The 27,588-nt window shown below is 29.3% G+C and overlaps 1 protein-coding gene across 4 annotated transcripts in view; it reads left to right on the plus strand.

Annotated features, from left to right (window-relative positions):
* The window catches only part of LOC123259339, a 108,717-nt gene that overhangs the window by 7,102 nt on the left and 74,027 nt on the right, over window positions 1-27,588 (plus strand). For all 4 annotated transcript variants that reach the window (XM_044719758.1, XM_044719760.1, XM_044719756.1 and 1 more), the window contains exon 2: window positions 6,075-6,254. In XM_044719758.1, coding sequence (XP_044575693.1) covers window positions 6,113-6,254 — 142 coding nt within the window. In that variant the 5' untranslated portion in view covers window positions 6,075-6,112. The remainder of the gene's footprint in view (window positions 1-6,074; window positions 6,255-27,588) is intronic.

Below are 27,588 nucleotides of genomic sequence, written 5' to 3' on the forward strand. Positions count from 1 at the left end.
CACGTCGAACGCAAGACTCGAACACCGTAGCTGACGCACGAGAGCCCTCTACCATACCGCGATGCTACGCCGATGATGAGCGACTTCGTGCCTCAAGATACTTATAAGCATGACCAATGTTCAGCTTGCCTAATTTAAAACAAATAAGATTCGAATTGGGGTAGCCTAAGTTCGGAAAGCCAAACTTGCCCCGAATTGATTGTTCGGCAATGCCTCACGAAATTTCTAGTCGGGATATAGATATCAAAAACTACAATGATACAAAAATACAAGGATTGTTGACGCTACTATGAAATTCTCTCCGTGTAGTATCTACTCGTTAAGCTTTATGACAGTGAAAGAAGCTTGTTACAATGGACTAAAAAACAATTTACTCGAGCTAAATAAACCTCTTTGGAATAAGAAAATTATTGTTGTTTTTATTTCATTAATGAGTAGCTGACATGGATAGCATTAGCCTTAACTAATTAAATTTGTAAAAATATAAATAATATAGGTCCCTTATAAATTATATAATTTGAATAATCATTCAGTTTTACAGTCACTTAGTTTTATAGGTCATGAAAATGAGAAAAACAAATTTTTCAATTAGATTTAAAGCTTTTAATGTTAACACAAATTTTATCTCGACCTAAAATAGTTGATAAAATGTGAATAAAAAAGTTTTTCGAATTCATGTATCTTTTTTCATATTCTACGTGTAATAACAAATAATTTTTCCTTTTAAATTATTTTATTTTTGATAAACTTCAAGAAAAAAATATGTTTTGCTTCGAAAAAGATTTTTTATACCAAATTTTTTATTTAATAAAGTGTTATTTTACCTCAAACTAGAGTATGGGTAACGAAGCATTTTTTAATATTTATTTTAAGCATGATTTCTTCATCACAGGTAATTGATTTATTTTATAATAATAATAATGATAATAATAAATAATTTATTTCAGTCGAATAATTTTTAGTATGAACCTTTATATTCCGCTGTAGTGAATAACTTATTCATTTGTTATAAATAATTATTCGAGTCAAAATCTTGACCAGTTCATTTGACAGAAATACTCACACGATAGCTTAATTAAACGAATATTATTTTTAGTTTGACTTTTTGGTTGCTCAAAAAAAAGCGTATTTTTTTTTATTTTCTACTGTGTCCCGTTTTTTCCGTGTAATTAAAAGTCAATGCTACAACAGCATAATGTAATAAGTAACTGAAATATCACTTTTAGTAAATTATTAAGTGTTCTTTATCGACACTATTAACTGTGTCATGACATTTTTGGAGAATATTAATAATTGATGAGGTAATAATTTTAATCGATAATTATTAAGCTGAACATTTAGCAATCGAATTTAGATTTTCAGCTGATCTAGAACTATATTTGAAGCTGTCACATTTTCCAGTATCATTAAATTAAAAGTTTTAAACTGTAAATGTAAATGAATGCTCATGTAGGTACTTTAAAATCTTTTTTATTAGCTATAAATATTTAATTTTAAATAGGAATAAAAAGTTAATTAATTCACCACACCGCTAATATTTGCATAAATACTTTTTAAGAGAATATGAAAAAAAAGCTTGTATTGAATGTAAATAAAACATAATGACATATATATATTTGTATAAAATGTATAAAAAAGATTTAGATATTCATTTTTCGTTTCTTTTATACATGGAATACACACGAAGTTTTATATAGCATAGAATTGAGCTGGCAATGAATGGTAGGAAAAACGGGACGTGCTAGTCCAGCCATTGACGAAGGATAGAAGAGTAAGGGGAAGAAGTGAATGTGAAAATGGATGGGTGAATAGAAATTCTGACCAAAGTAGAAAAGGGATAACGGGGAAAAACTATAGAAACGAGCAAGGATCAAAGAGAGTAGGGAACCTGCACAGACAAATAGAAAAATAACTATCTGACTGTTGATTTTCCTATTCTCGTTTTAACATCACATTTTTATTTAATAATAATTTTTATATTTCACCTCTCGACAATGTAAACCGTCAAACAATCATAATATACTACATCAATAAAATATTCATCTTTTGTTGTTTTTCGTTAGTGTATGTATAGTAAATTTATAAAGGCAATATAAAATATATGCATTGTAATATAAATAAAAATCGAAAGTTTAGAAAATTGAAAAATTTGAAACTCATTCGATTATTCATTTAATACGCTCATTTAATTTTTTATTCAAAAATATATTTTATTTCTGATTTATAAATGAAACAATAAAAAATTTATTGTTCTCGATCATTTTTGTTTTAATCTAAATATTTCTCGATACTTCACTTATACACTTCACTACATATGCGCTGCGATTAATGTTCATTTTTTCGTCAAAGCAAATCTACACTAAAAAAATAATACTCAATTGATGGATTTTTATTCAAATTTTTTGTTTGTTTATCGTTCTTAATAAATCAGTTTTTTATGATTATAAAACTTATCTTCATTGAAAGATCTGTATAATGGTAAATAAATTATCATAGTCTCTGAACTAAGAAGACTATTACTGAGAAAACAGCTTGTTTGATATAGTTCGTAGATTTATTTAAAATAACTTAAAAATACGTATTAAATGTTAACAAATTTGTTTTATTTAAAAATGGATTACTTTGAATCAAATACTACTTTGTTTTGGTTTATTTGATTGAATTCACCTATATATTTCATTATCATTCAAATAAGACTTTTTAATAGTTAACAAATTTCGTTTGAAATAAATCATGCGATGTTTGAGTCACTACTGTCGCTATTTGAGATCGTAATTTTAATACCTTTATTATTGTTTGTTGTTTTAATTGTGTAATTTTACATAGATACATGGGTCATTCCATGTCAAATTGACCAATAGTTGGAATCGACCCCTTCCGATTTGGATGAAATTTGGTCACAAGTTGGTTTTTATCATAAAACAAAGTTGTGCCAAAGGAAAAAATTTTAAAACTTTTTTTTGAAAAGTTATGCAAAATTCAAAATTTCGCAATTTTTCAATTTTGTTTTTGTAATATCTCGAAAACTATTATAGTTACAGACATGGGTCTAAGTTCATTTTAAAGGGGATACTAAGGACTATAAATAAAAATTTTTGAAAAATCAAAAAGTGGGAAAATTTTGAAATTTTGAAAATCGTAAAAATCAAAGCCCGCTATGAAATTTTTGGCTCATTTTTTTTTTACAGAGTACCTCTTACTAATCTTAAAATATCCTGAAATTTTCAAGAGGGTGTTTTTTTCCTTAGAAGTTATAAATTTTTGAATTTTGGAAAATAATTTTTTTTTTTTAAACTTCAGATGATGTTAAGTTAAATAATTATTTAATTTACTCATAAAGTTTTTTCTACTTTATAATTACCATGTAAGATTTCACTAGCGGTCTCTCTTTTCCATGAAAAGATATTTCTAAAGATCAGCGAATTTATTGTTTACTACAGTAAAAAGTGACAACAATTTTTAAGTACTGCTGTGAATAATATTGTTTATCTTACAACGTTTAAAATTTTGTATCTTGTTACAAAGTCAATCATGGAAAAAGATAAGTGTTCAATTGGTTTATTTCGAAATGAAAAATGCTCTGAAGGAAAATTAATTTATTGTCATGATTTTTCCGATGCAGATCGAATTTATCTGAATGCGAGAAGTGGAACAGTTGTTAATTTTATTTGCAGTGACCACAACAAACAATTCCATGTCGATTACATTTATAATCAGAAATTTTGTGCTGATCCGTATAAAATTCATGTTGTTAAAATACTTAAATCATTAAAAGTAGTTAGTTATGAATTCTATAATCGATCTAAAAGCATTGTGCCTTCTATTTCACCGGGAAGTAAACTGTGTATTTCATGTACAAAAAATATTCATGATGAACTAAAAAACCATCAAGAAATCGAATTTGAAGCCCAACAATCTATAAACAAACTTCTCAAAAGAAGTTCATCTAGATCGTCTCAATGCTATTTCAAATTTGTTCAGTTTATCTCCAATAAAAAGAAAGGATTTAGATCGATCAAGAACTTACGCCCAACTTAAATATTGTGAGATAAAATCTAAGTTACACTCATGCTTCGAACATACTATGGATGATACATTGTACATGATTGACTATAAAACTTCAGTCATTGACGATGATTCAGAAATAACTGGAAAAGAAATAATACTTGAATTGAAAAAAAAATTTGATTGTACGAGCAAATCGAAAGAAAAAATGCAAATATTATCTGTACTACCATCAAGTTGATCAACAGAAAAAATTGTAAGTATTTCTGGTGCATCAACGTACATGATAAAAAAAGGTAAAAGAAAAAGTACAACAAGATGGTATTTTATTTATTCCTGATGAAAACAAAGGCCAACCTTTACAGAAAGCTGCTGAAGATAGAGTTCAAGAGTTTTTTAGAAGTCAAAATTTCAGTCGAGAATTACCCGGCAAAAAAGAATACAAATCTATTATTGAAAATGGTCAACGAGTACAAAAGCAAAAACGGTTAGTATTGGGTAACTTAACTGAAATTTACCAATCGTTTCAACAAAAATAGCTATTTGATAGAGTAGGTTTTTCAAAATTTGCGAGTTTTAGACCACCTGAATGTGTTCTTGCTGGTGCATCTGGTACTCATGTAGTATGCGTTTGCCTTATTCACGAAAATTTTAAACTTTTATTTGATGGTGCAAAACTTGGAAAATTAAAACTCGAAAGCCAACCGTTATCTTCAAATCGGGATGGCATAAAAATGTTTATCTGTCAACCACCAACGAATGACTGCTACTTTGGAAAATGTAATAAATGCCCTGGCTCAACAAAATTGAGGAATAAATGAGACATTAACAACGGAGAAAGAAGTAAAAAAGAGAAGATTTACATAGAATAGTATTTATAGAATTTGAACTTGAAATTATACCTACAAACAATAAAAAAGCAATTTCAATTTTATAATTATTTTTTCATTATCATATCGTCAATTTTATATTTTATTATTAAGAATAACAAAATTAAATAATTATTTAACTTAACATCATCTGAAGTTTAAAAAAAAAAAAAAAAATTATTTTCCAAAATTCAAAAATTTATATCTTCTAAGAAAAAAAACACCCTCTTGAAAATTTCAGGATATTTTAAGATTAGTAAGAGGTACTCTGTAAAAAAAAAAATGAGCCAAAAATTTCATAGCGGGCTTTGATTTTTACGATTTTCAAAATTTCAAAATTTTCCCACTTTTTGATTTTTCAAAAATTTTACCCAAAAAAAATTTTTATTTATAGTCCTAAGTAACCCCTTTAAAATGAACTCAGGTCCATGTCTGTAACTATAATAGTTTTCGAGATATTACAAGAACAAAATTGAAAAACTAGAAAAATTTTGAATTTTGCATAACTTTTCGAAAAAAATTTTTAAAATTTTTTCCTTTGGTACAACTTTGTTTTATGATAAAAACAAACTTGTGACTAAATTTCATCCAAATCGGAAGGGGTCGATTCCAACCATTGGTCGATTTGACATGGAATGACCCACATAAATTTTTGATGAATTTAATAATGGAAAAAACCATTAAAATTCAACTCGCACCTAATAATTTTAATTTATTAGAAATTACCCTAATAGAAATGATATAAATAAGCTCACCCTCATTGATTTGATAACCCTATACTAAAAATATGTTAGATATTATTTACTATATTACAAAGCATGATTTCTTTACCAACATTTAAATATCACATTTGTTCATAGTTAACAAATCTGATTTGACTGAAATATATGATTTTAAAGCATTAAAGTATTTTATTCAAATAAATACACTAAATAAACCATATCATTGTTTCAAATAAATTCATTTAGTTGTATCAAATAATTATTAGTTGGTGCTATATAAATAAAAGATTTATTTATATAGTAAGCGAGTGTCATTTGATTTAAATAAACTGTTCTCTCAGTGTACATAACAATAAAAATAATTACGAAAAACATTGAAAAAAATTTTCTAATACTAAAGAACTCTTTAATGCTTCGCATTATGAGACGTTTAATAAAATAATTTAATCTATTATGATGCTTATATTTTTTGTTAAAGTTTCAACGAAATTCAAATGAGGCAACCGAAAAGAAAAGATGATTGACAGTCTTCAAGACTGGAAGAGAAAAAAAAGAATGGTGTTTTTAACTTTAAGCATAACTTCAGCTTCATCATGGACATTTCTCGCATTAGTTGTCCTCCTTCTGGTGACTCCCAGTCCCGCAGCTATTCGCAAAGGTAAAAGTAGTTATATATACAAGTTAATAGCTCGTTATCCGCTGTACAAATAGCTTAAATGAATGTGTGGAGCTTCCTAACTAAGTGTTTCAGCTTACTCTGTTAATTTATGACCGCCCCGAAATTGCAACTTGCGAATAAAAATTTGCCTCCATAAACTATGTAATCTTTACCCGCTCATAATTTACATCTTGATTATAAATAATAGTTTTTTTTTACAGTATAAATTGCTACATTAAGTAAATAAGAAAAATGAATCAATAATAAATTTACAAAAATAATAAAGAAAATAAAGAATCGCATGAAAGTATGAACTTAGTGGATTCGTTAGATAGGATTGTGAAAACCAGTTACTCCGTACACCTTCTAATCCCCTTAAAGGATTTCCTCAGCTTGCCTGTGAAGCTGCGGTTTGGACCAATCCTTCGTCTTAAGTTTAAGTTTTTTTAAGTTATTTTATTTTATTTTTCCACCTCACTCTACTGCCTCTCTGACGTTCTACAACTTACCTTCCTAACTCTTTTCTTTTACCTGACTTTTTTCTTTTATCTTGTCCCGTCCCGACGACAAAACTTTTTGACCCGCCGGGTGAACGCATTCAGGGATTTCTAAGTTTAGACTTCCAGTGATAATGCTCACCGCCATACCAGCTTCCAAAACTTTAATTCTCACCCATCGGCATTTTGCGCCATTCTTTATGACGTTTTCTCCCCTTTGCTCTTTTAAGTTTTTTATATCTTCTCGATATATATATTATAGTATCTATTTCTTAGTTTCAGTTACTTACCGCTTATGTATATTGTTCTTAAATCTTTTTGTATTAAACTTAACTTAAAATTCAAGTTATATTTAAATTATATATATTAGTCACAAACAAAAATTATTTATCAAAGCAGCCTGAAAAAAAAGTGAAAAAATTTTTGTAAAGAAAAGCTTTTTCTGACATATGTAACTTGGACGCGTCAGTTAGATGTTACCATTTATCCCATCCAAAACAAAGCTGTACAAAGCTTTGTCAGACTTCTTGGAAAAAAAAAAAAAAAAAAAAAAAAACATCATATTTGACCCAGATTTTACAGAAATTAAATAATGCTTTTAATTACTTCTAGCGACAAGTATCATCATTGTGCGAGTAATTTAGCAGTAGCTTTACCTATTTATATCTAAGAAGAAATATAAAACTAATTAACCCTGCAAGCTAACCTTTTCGGTATTTCCGAGCTCTAGACGCTCATAAATATAATACTTATCTGGACAAAATTCAGCTGATCAAGTAAAAAAATATGAGTATTTGATTACTTTTTGATCTAAGACATTGGAAATGTGACTGTTAAATATTTAAAAAACAAAAAAAAATTGGAGGAGTTTCAATAAAGCATATTTTTATAAATGTTGACAATTTTATTTTTTGATTAAATCTATCAATTTTAATTGGACTTGTTATATTTGACGTAGTTTATTATAAAAACAAAAACCAATATAATTTCAAAGTTTAATTGATCAAAAACTGGGGAGCTATTTTTGAAATTTTTTAATAACAATTTGGACTCGAGTCACCAAAAATTTACCTGATCTCATTGACATAACAACTTTCAATTATACGAATAGTTTTAAGATATTATAATTTTTGTACAAATTACTATTCATAAACAAAAATAACAGTGGATGTGGATAAAAAAAGTTAGACTTCCATAACATAATTAAAAAAGTTCGTAATTCACAACGATTAAACGTCACCATTTTATCTAGAAACAAGAAATTTTGAATCAAAAAAGTATGTAAAAAGGACAAAAATTCAATTTTATTCATGATAGTTGTATCACAAAACTAATAATCTGATAGTGTCAAAGTAAATTTGATTTACAATCATTAGTAAATTATATCTGAGTGACAATGTATCCCGCAGTTTAATTTTCAATACTCAATTGAATGACTCTCAATATATAAATGCTAGATTTAAGCACATTAGATGGTAAATGTGTCTATCAAGATGGTAAATTTTACGATTACATTGTTGTAAGAATCATCATTATATACATTGTAAAAACTACAATACAAATATCGTTAACACTACCATAAAATTTTATCCCATAAGAATTTTTAGGACAAAAGGTTAAAACTGTTTTAGAAATTGGAGTCCCGGGAAAAAATGATCAGACCTGACCATGCCTGTTCATGTATGATCAGGCCTGAAATTAGACATGATCATGCCTGTCCATGCCTGATCAGACTTGTCGATGTCTGAAGGGTTAAATACGCTCAGGTCTGATCATGCCTGTTCATGTCTGATCAGGCCTGTTCGTGTCTGTTCATGTCTGATCAGGCCTGTTCGTGTCTGTTCATGTCTGATCAGGCCTGTCCATGTCTGAAGGGTTAAATACCCTCAGGTCTGATCAGGCCTGTTTATGTATGTTTATGTCTGATCAGACCTGTTCATGTCTGCAGGGTTAAATACGCTCAGATCTGAGCATGCCTGTTCATGTCTAAAAGGTAAAATACGCTCATGCATGTCCATGCCTAGAAAATTTAAATAAATTTACTCTACGGTAGGTTTTGAATGATAATCAAAATACTTTTATTTATTGAATAGTAAAATATGCCGTTTATTAATAATTTACAAATTTATTAATCGAAATTAATGTACATACACTGAACATATTCAAAAATTTTTTCTTACCATATTTGGTCCTTAGCATGAACAGACATGAATAGGCATGATCAGGCATGAGCTTATTTAACGCTTCAGACATGAACAGGCATGACCATGTCTAATTTCAGGCCTGATCATACATGAACAGGCATGAGCAGGTCTAATTTCAGGCCTGATCATACATGAACAGGCATGGTCAGGTCTGATAATTTTTTTCCGGGTAGATCTGATCAGACTTGAATAGTCAGAGATGTGATAAAAATTTTTTCTTTGATGAAAAAAATTTTTTTGGTCATCACAAAAAGTGCAAAATTATTTTTATCATTACGTTTAAATAATTTTGAAATATAGTATATTACACACCTAGGGAAGTAAAGTAAGAAATGTCTCAGATCACATGTAATTGTTGGCCGAGGCGAAGCCGAGGTCAACAAACATGTGATCTGAGGCTTTCTTATTTACTTCCCGAGGAGTGTATACTATTTTTTTGTCCGACGAAGGCGGAAAGCGGCAACTTAGTTTAGCGCAGCGGGACGAAAGTTGCCACTTTCCGCCCGGAGGGCAAAAAAAAAATTTGTTACATTTCCTAAGGGAAGTTTTGGTCTGCTCTGCTCCTGCCTAATATTAAAATCATTATTTATTTTATTATTTAAATAAATGTGATGTTATAATGAGATTCGGTTAAATAAATAAATTACACGGAAAATAGTATATTACACACCTGTGGCAAGAAAATGAGAAATGTCTCAGAACACATATATGTTGCCCGAGGCGAAGCCGAGGTCGACATATATGTGGTCTGAGATATTTATTATTTTCCTGCCATAGGTTTGTATACTATTTTTCTGTCCGACAGAGGCGGAAAGCGGCAATTTCGTTTAGCGCAGCGGGCCGAAAGTTGCCACTTTCCGCCTGGAGGGCAGAAAAAAAAATTTCGTTCTGGTAACGTAACTGTAGAGTTACCACAACTATACACAGTTTACTGTTCGTTGTAGAGTTACAGTAACAAAATGTTATTTAGTTCTGATAATTCAATGTTGTTGAGCTTTCAGAGCTCTACAGGATTGTTCTCAGAGCCAAACGGTATAGTTGGGAGCGCTCTACGTTGCGCATTAGTGGAGTGCGCTGACATATTTCATAACCTTCTAAAATGACGAACAGAATTATTTTGTTACTAATCCATATTATTAAAAATATATGAGGACAATTAAGTTCCTAATTTATTTATTTAAGGAAATAGGTTTTTTTTTGTCAAATTGAATTTCGTTAGAACAGTTTTGTATTTATGGTTTTTCAAGGTTCATTTGCAGTGACTGTTAATTTAATTTATTAGTTGAACATATTGTGATAAGTGATAAGTTATCGGAATACATTAAAAAGACCCCATTTAACACAAAATAAAATTTGTTTTCGTTTATTTATCTTTTCTTGTGCATATACAGTAGTGATTTTATGTCCAATATTTATTGATATAATGAAGAAAATAAGATAATTTTGTGACGACTATATTTTTATTTTACAAATAATTTTTATTTGTAATATAAATTCTATTATTATTTTATTTCTATTATAATACTATTCTTATTTGTCATATACAATTATTGTTGGAAATATAAATTCATTCTGCCGCATGTATTTATTAAATTATCAATGCTAAATCGTAAAAAAAAAAATTATTAAGCAGACTTCCAAAAATTTGTTATAGTCTCAGAACGATCCTGTAGAGTTGTGAGAGGTAAATAACTTTTAGCTCTCAGAGCTCAACGATGTAGAGTTGCAGGAGCCAAACGGTATTGTTACTATAAGAATACGTTAACCTACTGGAACTTTTTACAACTAACTAACTACTATAGAGTTCCTATAGCAAAATTTTTTTCTCCGTGTAGAACTATCAAAATATATTATAAAATCAATTTTTATATTATATTTATGATAAACTTATTTGATACATTATGTACTTCATAGAATTGTTGTCACATAAGATAGCAGCACAGCAGGCGGAAACTTCAAGGTGCACGGATATCACCAAAGTTAAACAGCATTGAGCGTGGTTAGTAGTTGGATGCATGACTGCTGATGTTACAGCCGTACAATTATATGTAATTATTTTTTTTTTATTTTAATTCATTATAGAAAATTTCGTATGACTCTATCAAGTACTATATCCATAAAATTAAGCAAAATAATTAATTAAAAGTAACAATGGGCTTTCAGACCTGACTATGTCTGATCAGGCCTGATCAGGTCAATTCATGCCTGATCAGGCATGGTCATTTTTCATGTCTGATCAGGCCTGAAGACTCATGCCTGTTCATGTCTGATCAGGTCTGATCATTTTTTCCCGGGGTATGGTGATGAAGCAAAATTCTGATTGAATTAAATATAAAATAGACAGAAAAAGTTTAAAATAAAAAATGAATATAAGTATACGCTTCACAGATATAAATATAAAACAGCTACACTTTACTGTTGTTAATAAACTACTTTTATGAAAAGTTTCTATAACAAACTGTCAAAAATTTATTTTAGACTTTTAAATGAAATAATTATGAAGATACGAAAGTTGAAAAAGAAAAAGAATTAAATGATGGGCTTTAACTTGTATCACTTTATCGTTTTTTACAAGGACCTAATAGGTCATGCGCTTTCCCTGCGTATGACTATTCTTTTTTTCCCTTCTATTTCTCCATATACTTTGCTTACTTACATACCCTACTTACTTATTCTCCTTCTTTTTTACTTTTCTTCGCTTTATTTGTTTACTGATATTCTCTATTTCAACTATAGTTTGGATTTTTTTACATTTACTTGCTATTTAATCTCTATGGACTTAGCCCCACACATACATTTCTGTTATTTCTTACTTAGTTTCTCTTCTCCTTTTTAGGTAGATTTCATGAAATCTATCTATTGCATTGGCCCTCATGTTGAAATTTACATGGAATTTTGTTATTATATCTCTTGTATAGTCGAGTAAGTCTCAAAAATAACATTGGTTTGAAAGTTTATATATGTATGTATATTATACATATATATTTATGTAACATAATGCAGTTTGTGGACACGATAACTCCCACAATTCTTGATGAATCCTTATGAAACTCAGTACACTTATTCCTCTGACAAGTAGCTTGAATAAGTTAAAAAATGAGCTAAATCTATCAAGTAGTGAAGAAATGGCAACCATCTAGAATTTTCAAAAATTTTTAAAATCACGTGTTTGGTGACTTTAATAGCACATAACTTTTTACTCAGATGGGATAGCTTGCTTCTAGAATTCTCATCTCAAAGCTGATTGAATGGTCATTAATTTGACCTATAATACATTAACTTTTCAATCATTATAAGTAAAATTAAAATAGCTGAAAGTCGTTTCAAACCAGTTTTAGGTATACACGCAATATGACGTGGCTTGTGGACACAATAGCTTCAACAATTCCTGATGAATTCCTATAAAACTTGGTAACATTTATTCTTTAGATAATTATCTTGAATAAGTTAAAAAAAAGTTTGGGAAATCCAAAAGTGCACGCCTCATAACGCTTATTCATTTTTTAAGAAAAAAATTAATTGTGTAACTGATTAAAAAAAAAAAAAGTTATAGTTAAGTAATTTCTTGCAGAGTATTTTTTATTTTTTTTTAAATATCGGCGCTTTTTTTTTCTTGTCATATGCACACGTAGTCTAAAAAAATCTAGCTTGATCAAGTGGAGCCATAGTTTTCACGTGACAAATAAGAAAAGTTCGTTTGGCTTTGTACGGTTGTATCGTAGTGAATTTTAATAAAAATTCAATTAAAAAAAAAAATACGTAAGCTAGGCCACTGATATGAAATACGGACCCAGTTCATCGAATTCTTAAACTAATAAAAAAGATCCGGTCTTGAAATATCAATTTGTTCGGGAGTAATCGTTGGTACATCCAAAATGGGGTGAAATCCGGACGTCCACGTAAAATTTTTTTCAAAACGTTTTTTTTTTCAAAATAGCAACATGAAATGATTTTTGAAAGTAAAAGATGGTTTAATTTAAGTGTTTTTTTGGTGTACATCTACTTATATCATTGTATAAGTGTAATATGGTTGTGATAGAGGCATTTAAAGATCTCAAAATTGCTTGACCTTGACGAGTCGAGTATAAAGCACAACCTCACGCGCTTCGCGCTATGAGGCGTGCAATAAATCAAATCTGTTAAGTAGTTGACAAATGGCAGCGATTTGAAATTTGTAAAAATGTGAAAAATCACCTGTTTGGTGAGTTGAATAAGGAATTACTTTTTTTTAAAGACGTTTAGCTCGTTTTCACAAATTTCATTTTAAGGTTGAATTAATGATCTTTGTATTCGTCACTCTTATGATATTTACTTTTCTTATGAAATTCAGAAATAATTATTATTTGTAATAAAGAATTGAAAAATATTAATTATATGAAATCTACCTTCCATCTTGGCGGATGCCGAATGGTTTTATTTCTAGTCACACGCAGTAAATCGCTACATCTCCGTCATTCATTGCGGCTATGGCCGACTAACATTTTTACACCTTTAGCACAGTGACCAAGAAAACTACAAAAAAACCTGGTCGAGTACAGTCAGCTAGGGAGCGGGCCGTGGAAAATGCTGAAAAAACTGCATCTGCCAAGGCTCGAATCCACATCTGAGCGCACTGTTGAACGACAATGTGATACTTGAACCGTATGGTCATACAGCCGTCTTATAAAGAAAAAAAAAAGATTGTGGTAAACAGATAGACAAATAAAAAAAAATGTATGAAGAATTTTTGGAGCAAATTTTCGTCAATCAGTCTTTTTCTTCTCACTTCATACTTATCTTTATAAAATCTCTAAATAATTATTCAAAGCGAAACCAAAACAAAACATTTTAATAAATGTTCATTTAAAATTTTAAATTTCATTCTCGAATCGAGAAGTTGATAAAAACTTTATGAGATACAACCGCTGTTTTATTTTGAATTTTTTTTTTACTGCTACGCTCAAGTAGATTTAATAATATATTAACTCGTGTTCGATGCCCCATAAGTTATTTAAGTTCCTCCACCGGGTAGAATCGATTGTTTGATTTTTGTTTAAAAAATACATCGTACAAGACAAAAAAATGTTAAAACGAATCAACGCTCGTCGAACTATACTATTAGAAAATATATTAAATATTCTCTCAAATCATATTAAATTTTATGTACAATTATTTAAATAACAAAACAGGCGGTAACGAAGCGAAAATATTCGAGAAAAAGAATCTGATGTTGAATTAAGTCTATTTTGTGGCTCTAAGATTTTTATCTTTATACTTACCACATATTTCTATGAAAATGATGTTTTTTACGGTAAGCCGAAACGGAACTTCAACTCATCCTTTACAAAGCTAGTTGTTTATATACTGAGGCAAGTGTTTAAGGCATTGAGAAAAGCAATTAAAACTAAACCTTGAAACAAAAATATGATAAGAGTTATAAATACTACGCGTAAACTTAATAATAATATACAAAACATTTTGCCAACTTGAACAAAAAAAGTGGAAACAACAAATAAATAAGAGAAAAAAGTTCTTCATTTTCGTGAAATTAATGTAATATAATACCATGACATTGTTTCAAAATTTATAAAAGAGCCGTTAATCTTATGTAAGCTTAAGTTTCTTAGGGACACAACATGAATATATTATTAGATGAACACAACTATAGCTCAAGTTGTGATGCATTCATTGACAATGTCAAAAATGATGTAGTTAAATTCCGACTTTAAAAAATATATTAAATGAATAAAAAATATCTTTTCTAAAATTATCATAAGATTCATAAGTATTATTTATTGCACTCTGTAAAAATATTTAGAATCAATGAAAGAAATAATCGTTTATGAATTTTCAAGCTCACTGCGTTAGAAAATATTTGTTTGAATATACGTGTTTTTATTAAAAATCTTCAAACTCGAATTAATTAGTGTCAAAAGTGAATATCAAGGATAAAAAAAAAGTCTGAAAAACGGTTGATCCTGCAGGCTATCCCAGAAACTTCTCGCTATATTTAAACTCACAGTGCTTTAAAAATTTTCTACGAAGTTTTAGGCTTATTTAGCTCGTTGAGCTCTAAAATCCAATAGATTTGTTATAGATGCACACTTTTTTGGAAATTTTAGATTGTCATATCTCCTCAACCAGTCGATCGTTCTTTATGCGATTTGCAGCATTCAAAGCAGTTCTTTGAAAACAAGATGATTCGACTTTTGAACCAACCCAAAAACTTCCTAATAGAATTGATATTTTCACATATTTGCAAACTCAACAAAAAACTTATGAAATAACTGCACGACTGCAAAATAAAAATTCTAAATACATAAAACATTGATTAATAAAATTATTTATTACCTTAAAAAGTAATTTTTATTATAAAAGAGTTATGTCAAATTCTCAGACAACGAATATACTATTTCCAACTTTAGTTTACATAACCCAATTATTACGTTTTAATGTAAATTTTAAATTACAAAATAATCGAATAACTTACAATGTGATAAGATTCTTCATTTGAAACAATATTTTGTGAACCGAGGGATTCATGTAATTCATATTTCAATCACACACATCTTAAACCAAGCTGAAATTAGCTACGGCTTATATAATTCAAAAAGTACATGAAGGATAAAATAAACTTTCGGAAGCTTGGAATTATCCTCCTTGTTTCGTAGAAGATAACATTTTTGATCGGGAAATCGAATGACCATATATATATATATATATATATATATATATATATATATATATATATATATATATATATATATATATATATATTATATCTATTATATCTATATATATATAAGAGATTCCCACCTATATATTGACTCATCACGATATCTCTGGAACCATAAGGCCTAGCGACTTGAAATTTGGTAGAAATATTCCTTTCGCCGAGTAGAGGTCAGCTAAGAACGGATTTTACGAAATTCCACCCACAAGGGTGGGTGCGGGGGCGTTAATAATAGAAAATTCTCATTTTTAACCTATAACTCCTATCGACTTCAAATTTGGTAGGAATCTCCTATATGTGATGTAGAAATGATCTAAGAGCGGATTTTACGACAATCTACTCCCAATATAGATTGCGGGGGTGGACGTTAACAATGAAAATTAAAAATTTCCGACTTCTAGCTCCTACAGACTCCTAATTTTGTATGAATTTTGTGTAAGTGATGTAAAAATAATTTATGAACGAATTTTACGATATCCCACCCCACAGAGGAATGCGGGGGTGGGTCTTAACAATGAAAATTTTAAATTTTTTAGCTGTAGCTCCTAAAGGCTCAAAATTTGATAAGTATCTGCTATATGTGAGGTAGAAATGATCTAAGAGTGGATTTTATGACAATCTACTCCCAATATGGATTGCGGGGGTGGACGTTAACAATGAAAATTAAAAATTTTCGACTTTTAGCTCTTACAGACTCCTAATTTTTTATGAATTTTGTGTAAGTGATGTAAAAATAATTTATGAACGAATTTTACGATATCCCACTCCACAGAGGAGTGCGGGGGTGGGTCTTAACAATGAAAATTTTAAATTTCCGAGCTGTAGCTCCTATAGGCTCCAAATTTGGTAAGAATCTGTTCTATGGGATGTAGAAATGATTCAAGAGCGGATTTAATGACAGCCTACCCCCAATATAAATTGCGGGGGTGGGTGTTAACAATGAAAATTTTGAATTTCCGAGCTACAGTTCCGACAGACTCATAATTTTGTATGAATTTTGTGTAAGTAATGTAAAAATAATTTATGAACGAATTTTACGATATCCCTCCCTACAGGGGGGTGCGGGGGTGGGTTTTAACAATTAAAATTTTAAATTTTCGAGCTGTAGCTCCTATAAGCTCCAAATTTGAAAAGAATCAGCTATATGCGATAAACTGAAACTAAGGAAACGACCTAAAGTCGAAGAAAGTATTTACTAGCGTTATAGATTACAATATAGATTAACTATCAAGTTGGAATACTAAAATAAAATAATAAATTATAAAATTAGTGTAAGAAAAGTAAATTTAAGCGAAAGATGTATCAGAGTTTGTTAGACGAGCTGTACATCTGGTGCCAATAAATCTATATATATATATATATATATATATATATATATATATATATATATATATATATATATATATGTATAAATATATATGAGATTTCCACCTATATATTGACTCATCACGATATCTCTGGAACCATAAGGCGTAGAGATTTGAAATTTTGTAGGAATATTCCTTTCGCCGAGTAGAGGTCAGCTAAGAACGGATTTTACGAAATTCCACCCACAAGGGGGGTTGCGGGGGCGTTGACAATGGAAAATTCCCATTTTTAAACTATAGCTCCTATCTACTCCAAATTTAGTAGGAATCTCCTATATGTGATGTAGAAATTATCTATGAGCGGATTTTATGATAACTCATTCCCAATAAAGATTGCGGGGTAGGGGTTAACAATGAAAATAAAAAATTTCTAAACTATAGCTCCTATAGGTTTCAAATTTGGTAGAAATCATTTATATGTGATCCAGAAATGATCTAATAGTGGATTTTATAACAACCTCCTCTAAGTATGGATTGCGGGGGTGGGTGCTAACAATGAAAATTTTAAATTTCTAAGCTAAAGCTCCCATAGGCTCTAAATTTGGTAAGAATCTGCTATATTTGAGGTAGAAATAATCTAAGAGCGTATTTAATGATAACCTACTCCAATTATGGATTTCGGGGGTGGGTGTTAACAATTACAATTTTAAATTTCCGAGCTATAGCTCCTACAGACTCCAAATTCGGTGAGAGTCTTCTATGTGTGATGTAGAAGTGATCTAAATGAGGATTTCAATAAATTCTACCTTCAATAGCGATTGCGGGGGTGAGTGTTAGAATTTTCAATTTCAATTTCCAAACTGTAACTTTTATAGACTCTAAATTTGGTAGCAATCTTCCGGTATAATTTTCCTGTCAAGTTCAGCTAAGAATGGATTTTATTAAATTCCTCCCCCAAAGGGGTTTGCGACGGCGTTAACAATGAAAAATTCCCGTTCTTAAACTATAGTTTCTATCGACTCCAAATTTGGTAGGAATCTTCTGTAAGAGATATAGAAATAATCTATAAACGAATTTTACTATATCTCACCCCACAGGGGTTGCGGGGATGGGTATAAACAATGAAAATTTTGAATTTTAAAGTTGTAGCTCTTACAGACTCCAAATTTTGTAGGAACTTTCTGTAAGTGATGGAAAAATAATTTATGAACCAATTCTACGATATTCTACCTCAAAGAGAATTGCGGGGGCGTTAACAATAAAAAATTCCCGTTTGTAAACTACAGCTCCCATATATTCTAAATTGGGTAAGAATTTTCTGTAAGAGATGTAGAAATAATATACGAACGAATTTCACGATGGTTCACCTCACAGGGGTTTGTGGGGGTAGTTGTTAACAAATAAAATTTTTATTTTCCAAGCTATAGCTCCTACAGACCCCAAATTTAGTAAGAGTCTTCTACATATAATATAGAAATTATTTAAGAACGGACTTTATAACGAATTACCTCCAATAAGGATCGCGGGGGTGGGTGTTAACAATAAAAAATCTTAATTTCCAAAATATAGCTTCTAAAAACTCTAAATTTGGTAAAAATCTTTTATTTCTCATGTAGAGATCATCTCACAATGAACTTCAATAAAGACTATTTCCGATAGGAATTGCGGGGATGGGTGCTAAAATCTAAAATTTTAATTTCCAAACTGTAACTTCTACAGACTCTAAATTTGGTGAGAATCTTCGTGTATGATGTCAAGTTCAGCTAAGAATAGATTTTCTCGAATTCTAACCCTAGAAGGGATTGCGGGGGTGTTAACAATGAAAATCTCTCATTTCCAAACAAAAGTTTCTATGGACTTGAAGTTTTGTTGAAATCTTCTGTTTATAATGTAGAAATTTTCTCGAATAGGATCTTATGAAATTCCTCTCCCATATAAGAGTGTGGGAGTGATAATTATCAAAAAATTTATACTTTTCAAATACAGATCCTACAGATATAGAATGTGATAGAATCTCAAGAGAAACAGGAACTTACGGGAATGGTCTCCAAGGCCAACGGATTTAAATATTTTCCTTTTTTAATAATTATATTTTCTCACAACAATCGTCTCTTTGGCAGCGGCAAAAAAAATCATTGTAAGGTTTCTAAAATTTAACTTTACATGTAGCTATTCACTCAACGGACTAAGAATTTTACATACATTTAATTTTGCTGATCACATAACCCATGAATTGTTCTTATTACCGGATCTCGGGAACGTAACAGATTGAAATGAATGCATTTTCTAAGCACTTGAGATGTGAAAAAGGAATTTGGCTATTTATTCTAAGAGAATTCGTTAAAAACATGTACAAATAAGTTTCTATGAAAAATTGATGTCACGGAGGAAATTTAAATTAACGGCAAAATTCGTCACGCTTTAAGCTAGCCAAATTTCAACTTCACTTATGAGACGCGCAATTACTTTAACTGAAACTTTCAGTCATAGTGATTGCACAGGCATCAAATACACCTGTCAATAAAGATATTAATTTATAATCTATCATATTACTACTTTCTTTTGAGAAAATATCTTAATTTAATTAAATATATTTAAAATTATAAATATATTACAAATTAACTCTGATTTTAAAAATAAAAAAAAAATAGAAAAATGAAATAATAATCGTAAAATTCATAGAAAAAAAAATTAAGAAAAAAATCTGTATGTGTATTTTTTCAAATAATTATTTGTCCAATAATGAATTTATTCATTTGAGAATATTTATCAGAATAAAAAATAATTCTGGTTTTTTTTTTCTGGTAATTTAAATATATAACAAGTCTCATTTCATTAAAATAAATATTTATTTTCTGTAATTAACTTAGTTTCAATCTAAAATCATTGATACATAACAAGACAGATACATTTATAACAATCACAACTAAGGTTAGGCTTATAAACTTAAGTAATAGAGTGAGCGCGACTACCGACTTTCTGACTTTCTGCCGCCTTGTGTCTCGTTGTCAGTGCATGAATACATTTTTCGGCTCCCCGTCGTAGAGCGCATGCGCGACTCGACCACGGCATAAAAGCGAGGCTTTCTGCTGTGAAATCGCAGCGGGAACCCCGTACTTTCGACCGGCGTAGTAAGAAATAGTATATTACACACCTAGGGAAGTAAAATAAGAAATGTCTCAGATCACATGTAATTGTTGGCCGAGGCGAAGCCGAGGTCAACAAACATGTGATCTGAGGCTTTCTTATGTACTTCCCGTGGAGTGTATACTATTTTTTTGCTCAACGAAGGCAGAAAGCGGCACTTTCGTTTAGCGCAGCGGGCCGAAAGTTGACGCTTTCTGCCCGTTGAGCAAAAAAATATTTTGCGCAACTTTTAGGAATCACAATATTAATTTAAAATTTTCACAGTATAAAATTTTTAACTTGAAAAACAATAGTATGCCGAGAAAAGAGATGTTTATCTTTTAGCTCTACGTAGTCAATTTACTAGAACATTATTAATATTTACTTTGTTTTATCATGAAATTCGTTCAAGTTTCAATTTAATCGTGATTTTTAATAAAAAGTATTGCTAACTTTTTTATTTATCGTCATTAATGATTTACTCAGCGTATACTGGGGGAAACAAATTATAATTCATATATACTTTTCGTTTCTTCTGCTTTGAAACTCCAATATATGTTTAGCCGCTCAAAACATAAATTAATTAATGTTTTCCAGATAGGAAGCTATCTTCTTTTTACTTATTTTAATCTTCTATATAAAACCATTTAAAGTCTATAGATATATCAGCATCACAATTGAACCTTAACCAAATTGATACACGTAATATCAGTTTGAAACTGTCGTATTTAGTTCAAGTTGACACCAAAAGTTAATAATTGGATCCTCAATGCAGATATCAACAAAATATATTCCGACACGAAATAAAATTCGGATTCAGTCTTTGTACAATACAAAGATTTTCTGTTGAGTTTTACAGTTAAATCCTATCTTCTTTAGAATTCTTTCATTCTATTCCCTACTACAGAGCATTCCATTTCATTACCATATTTGAATGTTTTATAAATCAAAAACATTTTCAATCCGTTTCTGTTTGTTATTCACGATTTGCATAAAATTATTACACATAATGAAAAATTGAGTGTTGGCTACTGGATACCTTGAAAAGATAATTGTTTTTAATCCGAAAAGTTAGCTTTCTAATTAACATTCTATTCAAACAAATAATAAACTGGTTGTCAGTAAATTCATTTATTTATTTTTTTATTATCACTAACATTTGTTTTATGAACATGAATGAAGTGAAATTTTTTTTATCAAAAACGTGATTAAAGTTATAATTAGTAGATTGTTGCAATTATATTGTGTCTCTAAAGTCAACAAAACATACGAAAAATTTATATTGCTACATATAATATGAAAAAATAACTTGGTGAGAGAAATCAGAGCGAAAAATAAAAAAAGCAAAGAAATAGATTGTGACCAAACCCGAGTCGAAATTCTAGTTCTGTTTTAGCGGTAAAAGTGTCCCGAGTCGAAATTCGAGTTCTGTTTTAGCGGTAGAAGTGTCCAAGCCCTTTGAAGGCTGATTTGCCACCTGAGAATGCGTCTGTTTTGATGGTAGAAGACGGTGCAGGTGAAAAATACCGCTAAAACAGACGTACCTGGTTCTGTTTTGACCGTAAAAAATATCCGAAGAACTATTATTATTATTATTATTTATTTTTTTTTAATTTAATTTTCATTTTTATTTTATAAACATTTGTTTATAAGAAAATGTATCATTGACCGTGTAGTAATTTAAATAAATAAAATAAACTGATAAACAAATCAAATTAAAAATATAAAAAAATTATTTTTGAGTAATCCGATAATTACGCTGTAAAATTGTCGTGAATCATAAAAGTCGTAATTTCAATAGTTTAAAAGATATAATCATTTAATGATTCAAGTAATGCATTTTTTTATAAACAAATATGTATAAAAATTGAACCATAATAGATATCGAGCATATAAAAAATTTATAATATAAATTAATAAATTGTTTAAAAGATCGTCTTGAATGTCAAAGACCGTATCATCAATAGCTTAGAAGTTATAACAATACATAAGTTAATGAAATAATTCTTCTAACCCGTTATCACCTATTCGGTCATTTTCATGCTAGTATAAATCTAATTTCAAGTGGATGGAAATTTCCATCTTCACTAACAATTTGAGACAATTCGTCTTCGGATAGTTAGGTCGATGGGCAACCATCAAACTTGAACACTAGTTAGCTGGTGAATGCTAGTATCTGTTCGACTATATGTTAAGTATTAACGATGGAAAGCTACTGAGAATAAAAGGCAACTTTGAAAAAATCCATGAAAAATTAATAATAATAAAATTAATAAAAGTTTAAAATATAAAAGCGCCTAGAAAATGGAAACAGAAGTACTACAGTTTCTATCGTAGTATGGAGTTTAAAGGGAGGAGGTAGCGTAGTATTGACAACTACTGAGAGTTAAGTGTATACTGAGAGAAAGTAAGTGGAGAATAACCCGGTAGCTTAACTGGTAAAGCATCCTGACATGTAATCGGGGAGATCCAGGTTCGATTCCTGGCTTGGTTAATTTTTCATGGATTTTTTCAAAGTTGCCCTTTATTCTCAGTAGCTTTCCATCGTTAATACCCTAGTAGAAATGAAATCAAGTTTTTAGCCAGTAACTGGCCAGTTTTACTAGACTTAAACCAGTAACTGGCCAGTGTAATATCAAGTTTCTGTCTAGTAACTGGCCAGTTTTACTAGAGATCTAACAAAACATTATGGCGGCTTTAGTGAAACTGTCAGTTTCGAATTCTGAGGTTATTAGGCGTTATTAAAATTGTCAAATAAATTCAAAATAATGTTTAATAAACGATATGATATAAAAAAGTTTCATTTATGTGTACATTATAAAATAGATAACATCATTAGACTGATAGACTAATAATAAATCTAACAATAGAATAAGAAAATAATTATTTTGAATTGGAGATTTGTTTTTAATGCCCACAGTCGCAATTTATATATTGTGTCATTTTTTTTCACTGCATCCATTTTGAAATATATACTGGAAATTATTTACACGTTAATAAACACTAATTTTGATTGATTTATACTGTTTTCTAATAATAATAATTACAATAATGATGCGTACAGGTTAACAAAAAAAATAAACAAACATACACACACTAGTAAAGATACACTGTCGGTGTAACTAATGTTTATGACTTAGTTGTAGGTGGCGCGATTTCAAGTTTTTACTCGATATCACTGGCCAGTTACTGGTTTATGTCCAGTGAAAACTCGATTATTTCTACTAGGGTACTTAACATATAGTCGAACAGATACTAGCATTCACCAGCTAACTAGTGTTCAAGTTCGATGGTTGCCCATCGACCTAACTATCCGAAGACGAATTGTCTCAAATTGTTAGTGAAGATGGAAATTTCCATCCACTTGAAATGAGATTTATACTAGCATGAAAATGACCGAATAGGTGATAACGGGTTAGAAGAATTATAATAAAATCACGGTTGATAAAATTAATAAAAGTTAATGAAATAGTTGATCGCTTCAACTTTGATGGGGTAAAATATTTTAAATTTCAGTAAAAAATAAAGAAACATTTTTTTTTTAACTCTGATGCACATGGCTGAACTTGTAATTTTTTAAAGCTACGGAAAAAAATAAAATGAAAATAGAAATTTGTTTATAAGAAATTGTTTATAAAATAAACAATAAAAAATTCAAGTAAAAACAAAATTCTTTCATAATTATTTTTAGAATTGTAATTGATGATTTAAAAAAAAATGATTTCTTAGTAAATAATTTAAATGGTTGATAAATGAAAAAAACAATTATAAAATTTTTTTAAGAAATTTTTTTTTTTTAATCATTATTCTACTAAGACAATGAAATGACGAAAAGAAAATTTTCAAAAATATTCAACTTTTCTATTTGTTTATAACAAATTTTTAAACAATTAATTTTAAAAATTCATTAGCCAAGCTACTAAATGCAATATGTTAATACAAAAACAACCGGAATTAAAGATTTTGGAAAAAAATTTTTTTTTATAACATTAGCCGGATATTTCAATTTTTGATAACTTTAAAAAATCATTATAAACAAATGAAAAAACTTTTATAAGCTTTTACAACGGAATCTTGTTCATTATTTATATAACAAGAACTCCTAAAAAAAAAAAAAGAGTTATAGACACATTTTTTTAATTTTTATGAGAGATTTTGTGAAAATTCAAGTCTATGAAAAATTTGTTAAATAACAATTAAATAACTTAAAGAAAAATCAAGCTAAAAATTTTTTTTTTGCGGGGCTATATTCCTTCAAGTGTCTAGATGACACTATAATTTAATCAGATTTTTAAATTAATATTGAATGTTATGAAAAAATTATTTTGTGTTGCATACTTTGCTTGGTGGCGACGCCTAGGCCCTGAAACGGCCGCGCGAAGCCCAAATTTCAACGTTAAATTAAAATTATAAATAATGGAGCTACAACTCCGGGAGTTAAGACTTATTTTACTAAAATTTTCTACTCTTTTAGGATCTTTATTTAAATTTCAGATAACTTGAATATTTTTGAAGTAATAGCTACAAAACAAAGACTCCCTTTTTTTCTCTTCGTTTTTTGTTTATAACAAATAAAATTTTTAATGGCGGATAAATTAAAAAATACCACTTTCTCAGAATTAAATTCTGAATCCAACGCACCAATCGCCATATTTTTAAGAGCATTGTAACGATTTTTCGTAGAAAACTCACTTCTCGACTAGACTGTATAGTTTATATCAACTCACTCAAGTCTTTGGATGGAAGTCGGTTGCGTAGTATTGCGGATAGTGTATAAGACTGGCGAGCGTTAGGACTAGGTTCGGAACCCGGGCGTTGCGGTTTTTCGATTATTATTTATATCTAAGGGATTCTTAAGTTAGTTAATTAAGATATGGTCGACGAGTACTTACAATAACTATCACGAATGCTGCCTTCATGACTCACAACAACATAAGAAAAAAAAAAGCTCCACGTCAGTACAATTTTTTGTATTGGAGTCACATTTAATCGTCGCCTTATATATTAATAATTTAATAATAATTATAATTATCTTAATAATAATGTTCAGGTTCTCTATTCGTTTAGTTATTTATTTATTTATTTATAGAAAATATCAAGTATTATTATTATTTCATTAAAAATAAAAAAAAAAAAGGATCCGAGTGGGATTCGATCCCAAATCGCTAGCCATTTTTAAATATTACCATTATTGTTATGGTCAGCATTATAATTATTTAACGTCTGGTTTAATGGTAAACACGTCAGAATGGGAAAAAACTCCACAAATTACCGTTAAACCAGACGTACGCTCATAAAGCACTCAATGATGTAACGTCTGGTTTGATGGTAAAATTATCTGAAAGTTAAGTTGGAAAAAAGTGCCGTCAAAACAGAACTCAAATTTCGACTCGGGAAGTTATGTTATCAATTTCAATAAACAATTTTTAATACCGAAAAATATAAAATTAACAGAATTGATCGTATGGCTGGCATCGTCCCGTATTTTTAGTTATGTGTACTTATTTATTAGGAACAAAATTAATTCATAAAATAATTAAATCGGTATAGCTACACAAATACTAGCTTAAGATCTCAAAGGTCTAACAGTATGAATTTGATTACAATTATAAACATTCGTCACTTTTGTGGTTCTTTATTCATCTTGTAGTATTAATCAATTAAAATAATCCTCTCAGTAGCTTAAGACTCATTGAGACTTTTCAAGAAGCTGACATAAAATTTCGAATTTAATCACTCACAATCTTTTGGTTAGCAAAAATTTTATATCGATCAAAAATTGTTGTTAAAATGTGTTCACATATGTCTTGCAGTTTCTGGTGTCGTTTTTCGTTTTCTGCAATAATATAGAATTTATAAAAAAAAATTAATGAAATATCAATTTTTTGTTTTTCTTGCTTTTTCGCTACTTTTAGACTCAAAACGGTCAAAAAAATTGCATCTATGAAGTTTTGAATTCTACGAGCTCATAAATACAACTTTTATACATTATTGAGCTCTTTGTTACTAAAGAGTAATTAAATAGTATTTTTCATTTTTCTAGTATTTGTTTGCCTCGTATCAGAGTTTGTAGAACTTAGTAAAAGAAACACAGAATTCTTCGTTGCGATTACAGTGCTTTTCTCTGGAGATGAAACTTTAAACTTATATAACTTAACGACTAGCTTCTTAACTGGTCGATTTCAAAATCTAATCAGTTTCGAGTCTTAATAGACTTTTGGATTGTTGCATTGGCTATATCTTAGTCAAATAATTAGTTGAGAAGTTATCGGGGTTCAGAAGTTACTAGTATTTTTAATTTGATCGAATAAATGTCTTCTGAATAATTCAACTGATTCAAATGATACGGCAATCGAGACAGATTATCAAAGTTTATACATCATTTACCTTTAGGATTAATGGGGTGAATGGATTGCAAAATTATGAACGAAGCAAACTTAAGCTTTTCTTTTTTTCATATTAATCAAAAAGTGTCTACGTAATAAAAGCGTAAATTTTTTGTTATTCAAAAAATGTTACACGCTAAATGACTGAAAAGAGTTTTTTGATTATAAGAATTTTTCAATAATAATAATTATTGTTTGAGGAAAAAAAAAATCAAAATATTAGATCACTGATAGAAGGATTTCTTAGCATTTAAGAAGATTTCTTTGTATTTAAGAAATCATTTCTTAAACATCATTTTTTAGCATTTAAAAAATATTTCTTAGTATTTAAGAAATATTTCTTTGTATTTAAGAAATATTTCTTAGTAGTTATATTTCTTAATATTTAAGAAATATTTCTTTGTATTTAAGAAATATTTTTTAAATACTAAGAAATGATGTTTAAGAAATGATTTCTTAAATACTAAGAAATCCTTCTATCAGTGTATTTTAGGATTAAAAAAATTTGACAACCATGTATCCGAAATTTTATTTAAGGGGTTATATCCACTTGTAAGTGCGAAAAAACGTGTTTTCTTGTGAATTTTTTGTGAAGAGGCTTTTTATTAAATAAATACATAGATTAAATGTACATATAGCGTATTTAATGAATTTTAAGAACTCGCGATGTATTTACAAAAATATTGGGTTCCGTTGTTCCTGTAGTAGATCTCCTAGAGGACCTGCAAAAAAAGGTATCTGGCAGTGAGGTATAAGACATCTCTGATCCAAATTATCAGAAATGAAAAAAACCAAAAAATTTATTTTAAGGATAGATGAATACAGCTAATGATTCATGGAATAGTCAAAATTTTTATTTTTGACAAAATGGCGGTTTTCCAAAGAAAAAAGTTGTTTTTTTTCAAGAAAATTTATACTTCAAAGTGGCTTAAAAAATCTAAATTATTGTCAGAAACCTTATTCCTTCGATCGTTACCTGACAAAAGTATCTAAGAAGATCGTGTAAAAATTTCAAACCGATCGGTCCAGCCGTTTCGGAGAAATTCTTCTCACCGACTTTGAAAACACCGTTTCGAGAAAAACGCGTTTAAAGTTTTAGTAA

This window comes from Cotesia glomerata, linkage group LG2, assembly GCF_020080835.1.
Source record: "Cotesia glomerata isolate CgM1 linkage group LG2, MPM_Cglom_v2.3, whole genome shotgun sequence".
NCBI classification, from domain to species: domain Eukaryota; kingdom Metazoa; phylum Arthropoda; class Insecta; order Hymenoptera; family Braconidae; genus Cotesia; species Cotesia glomerata.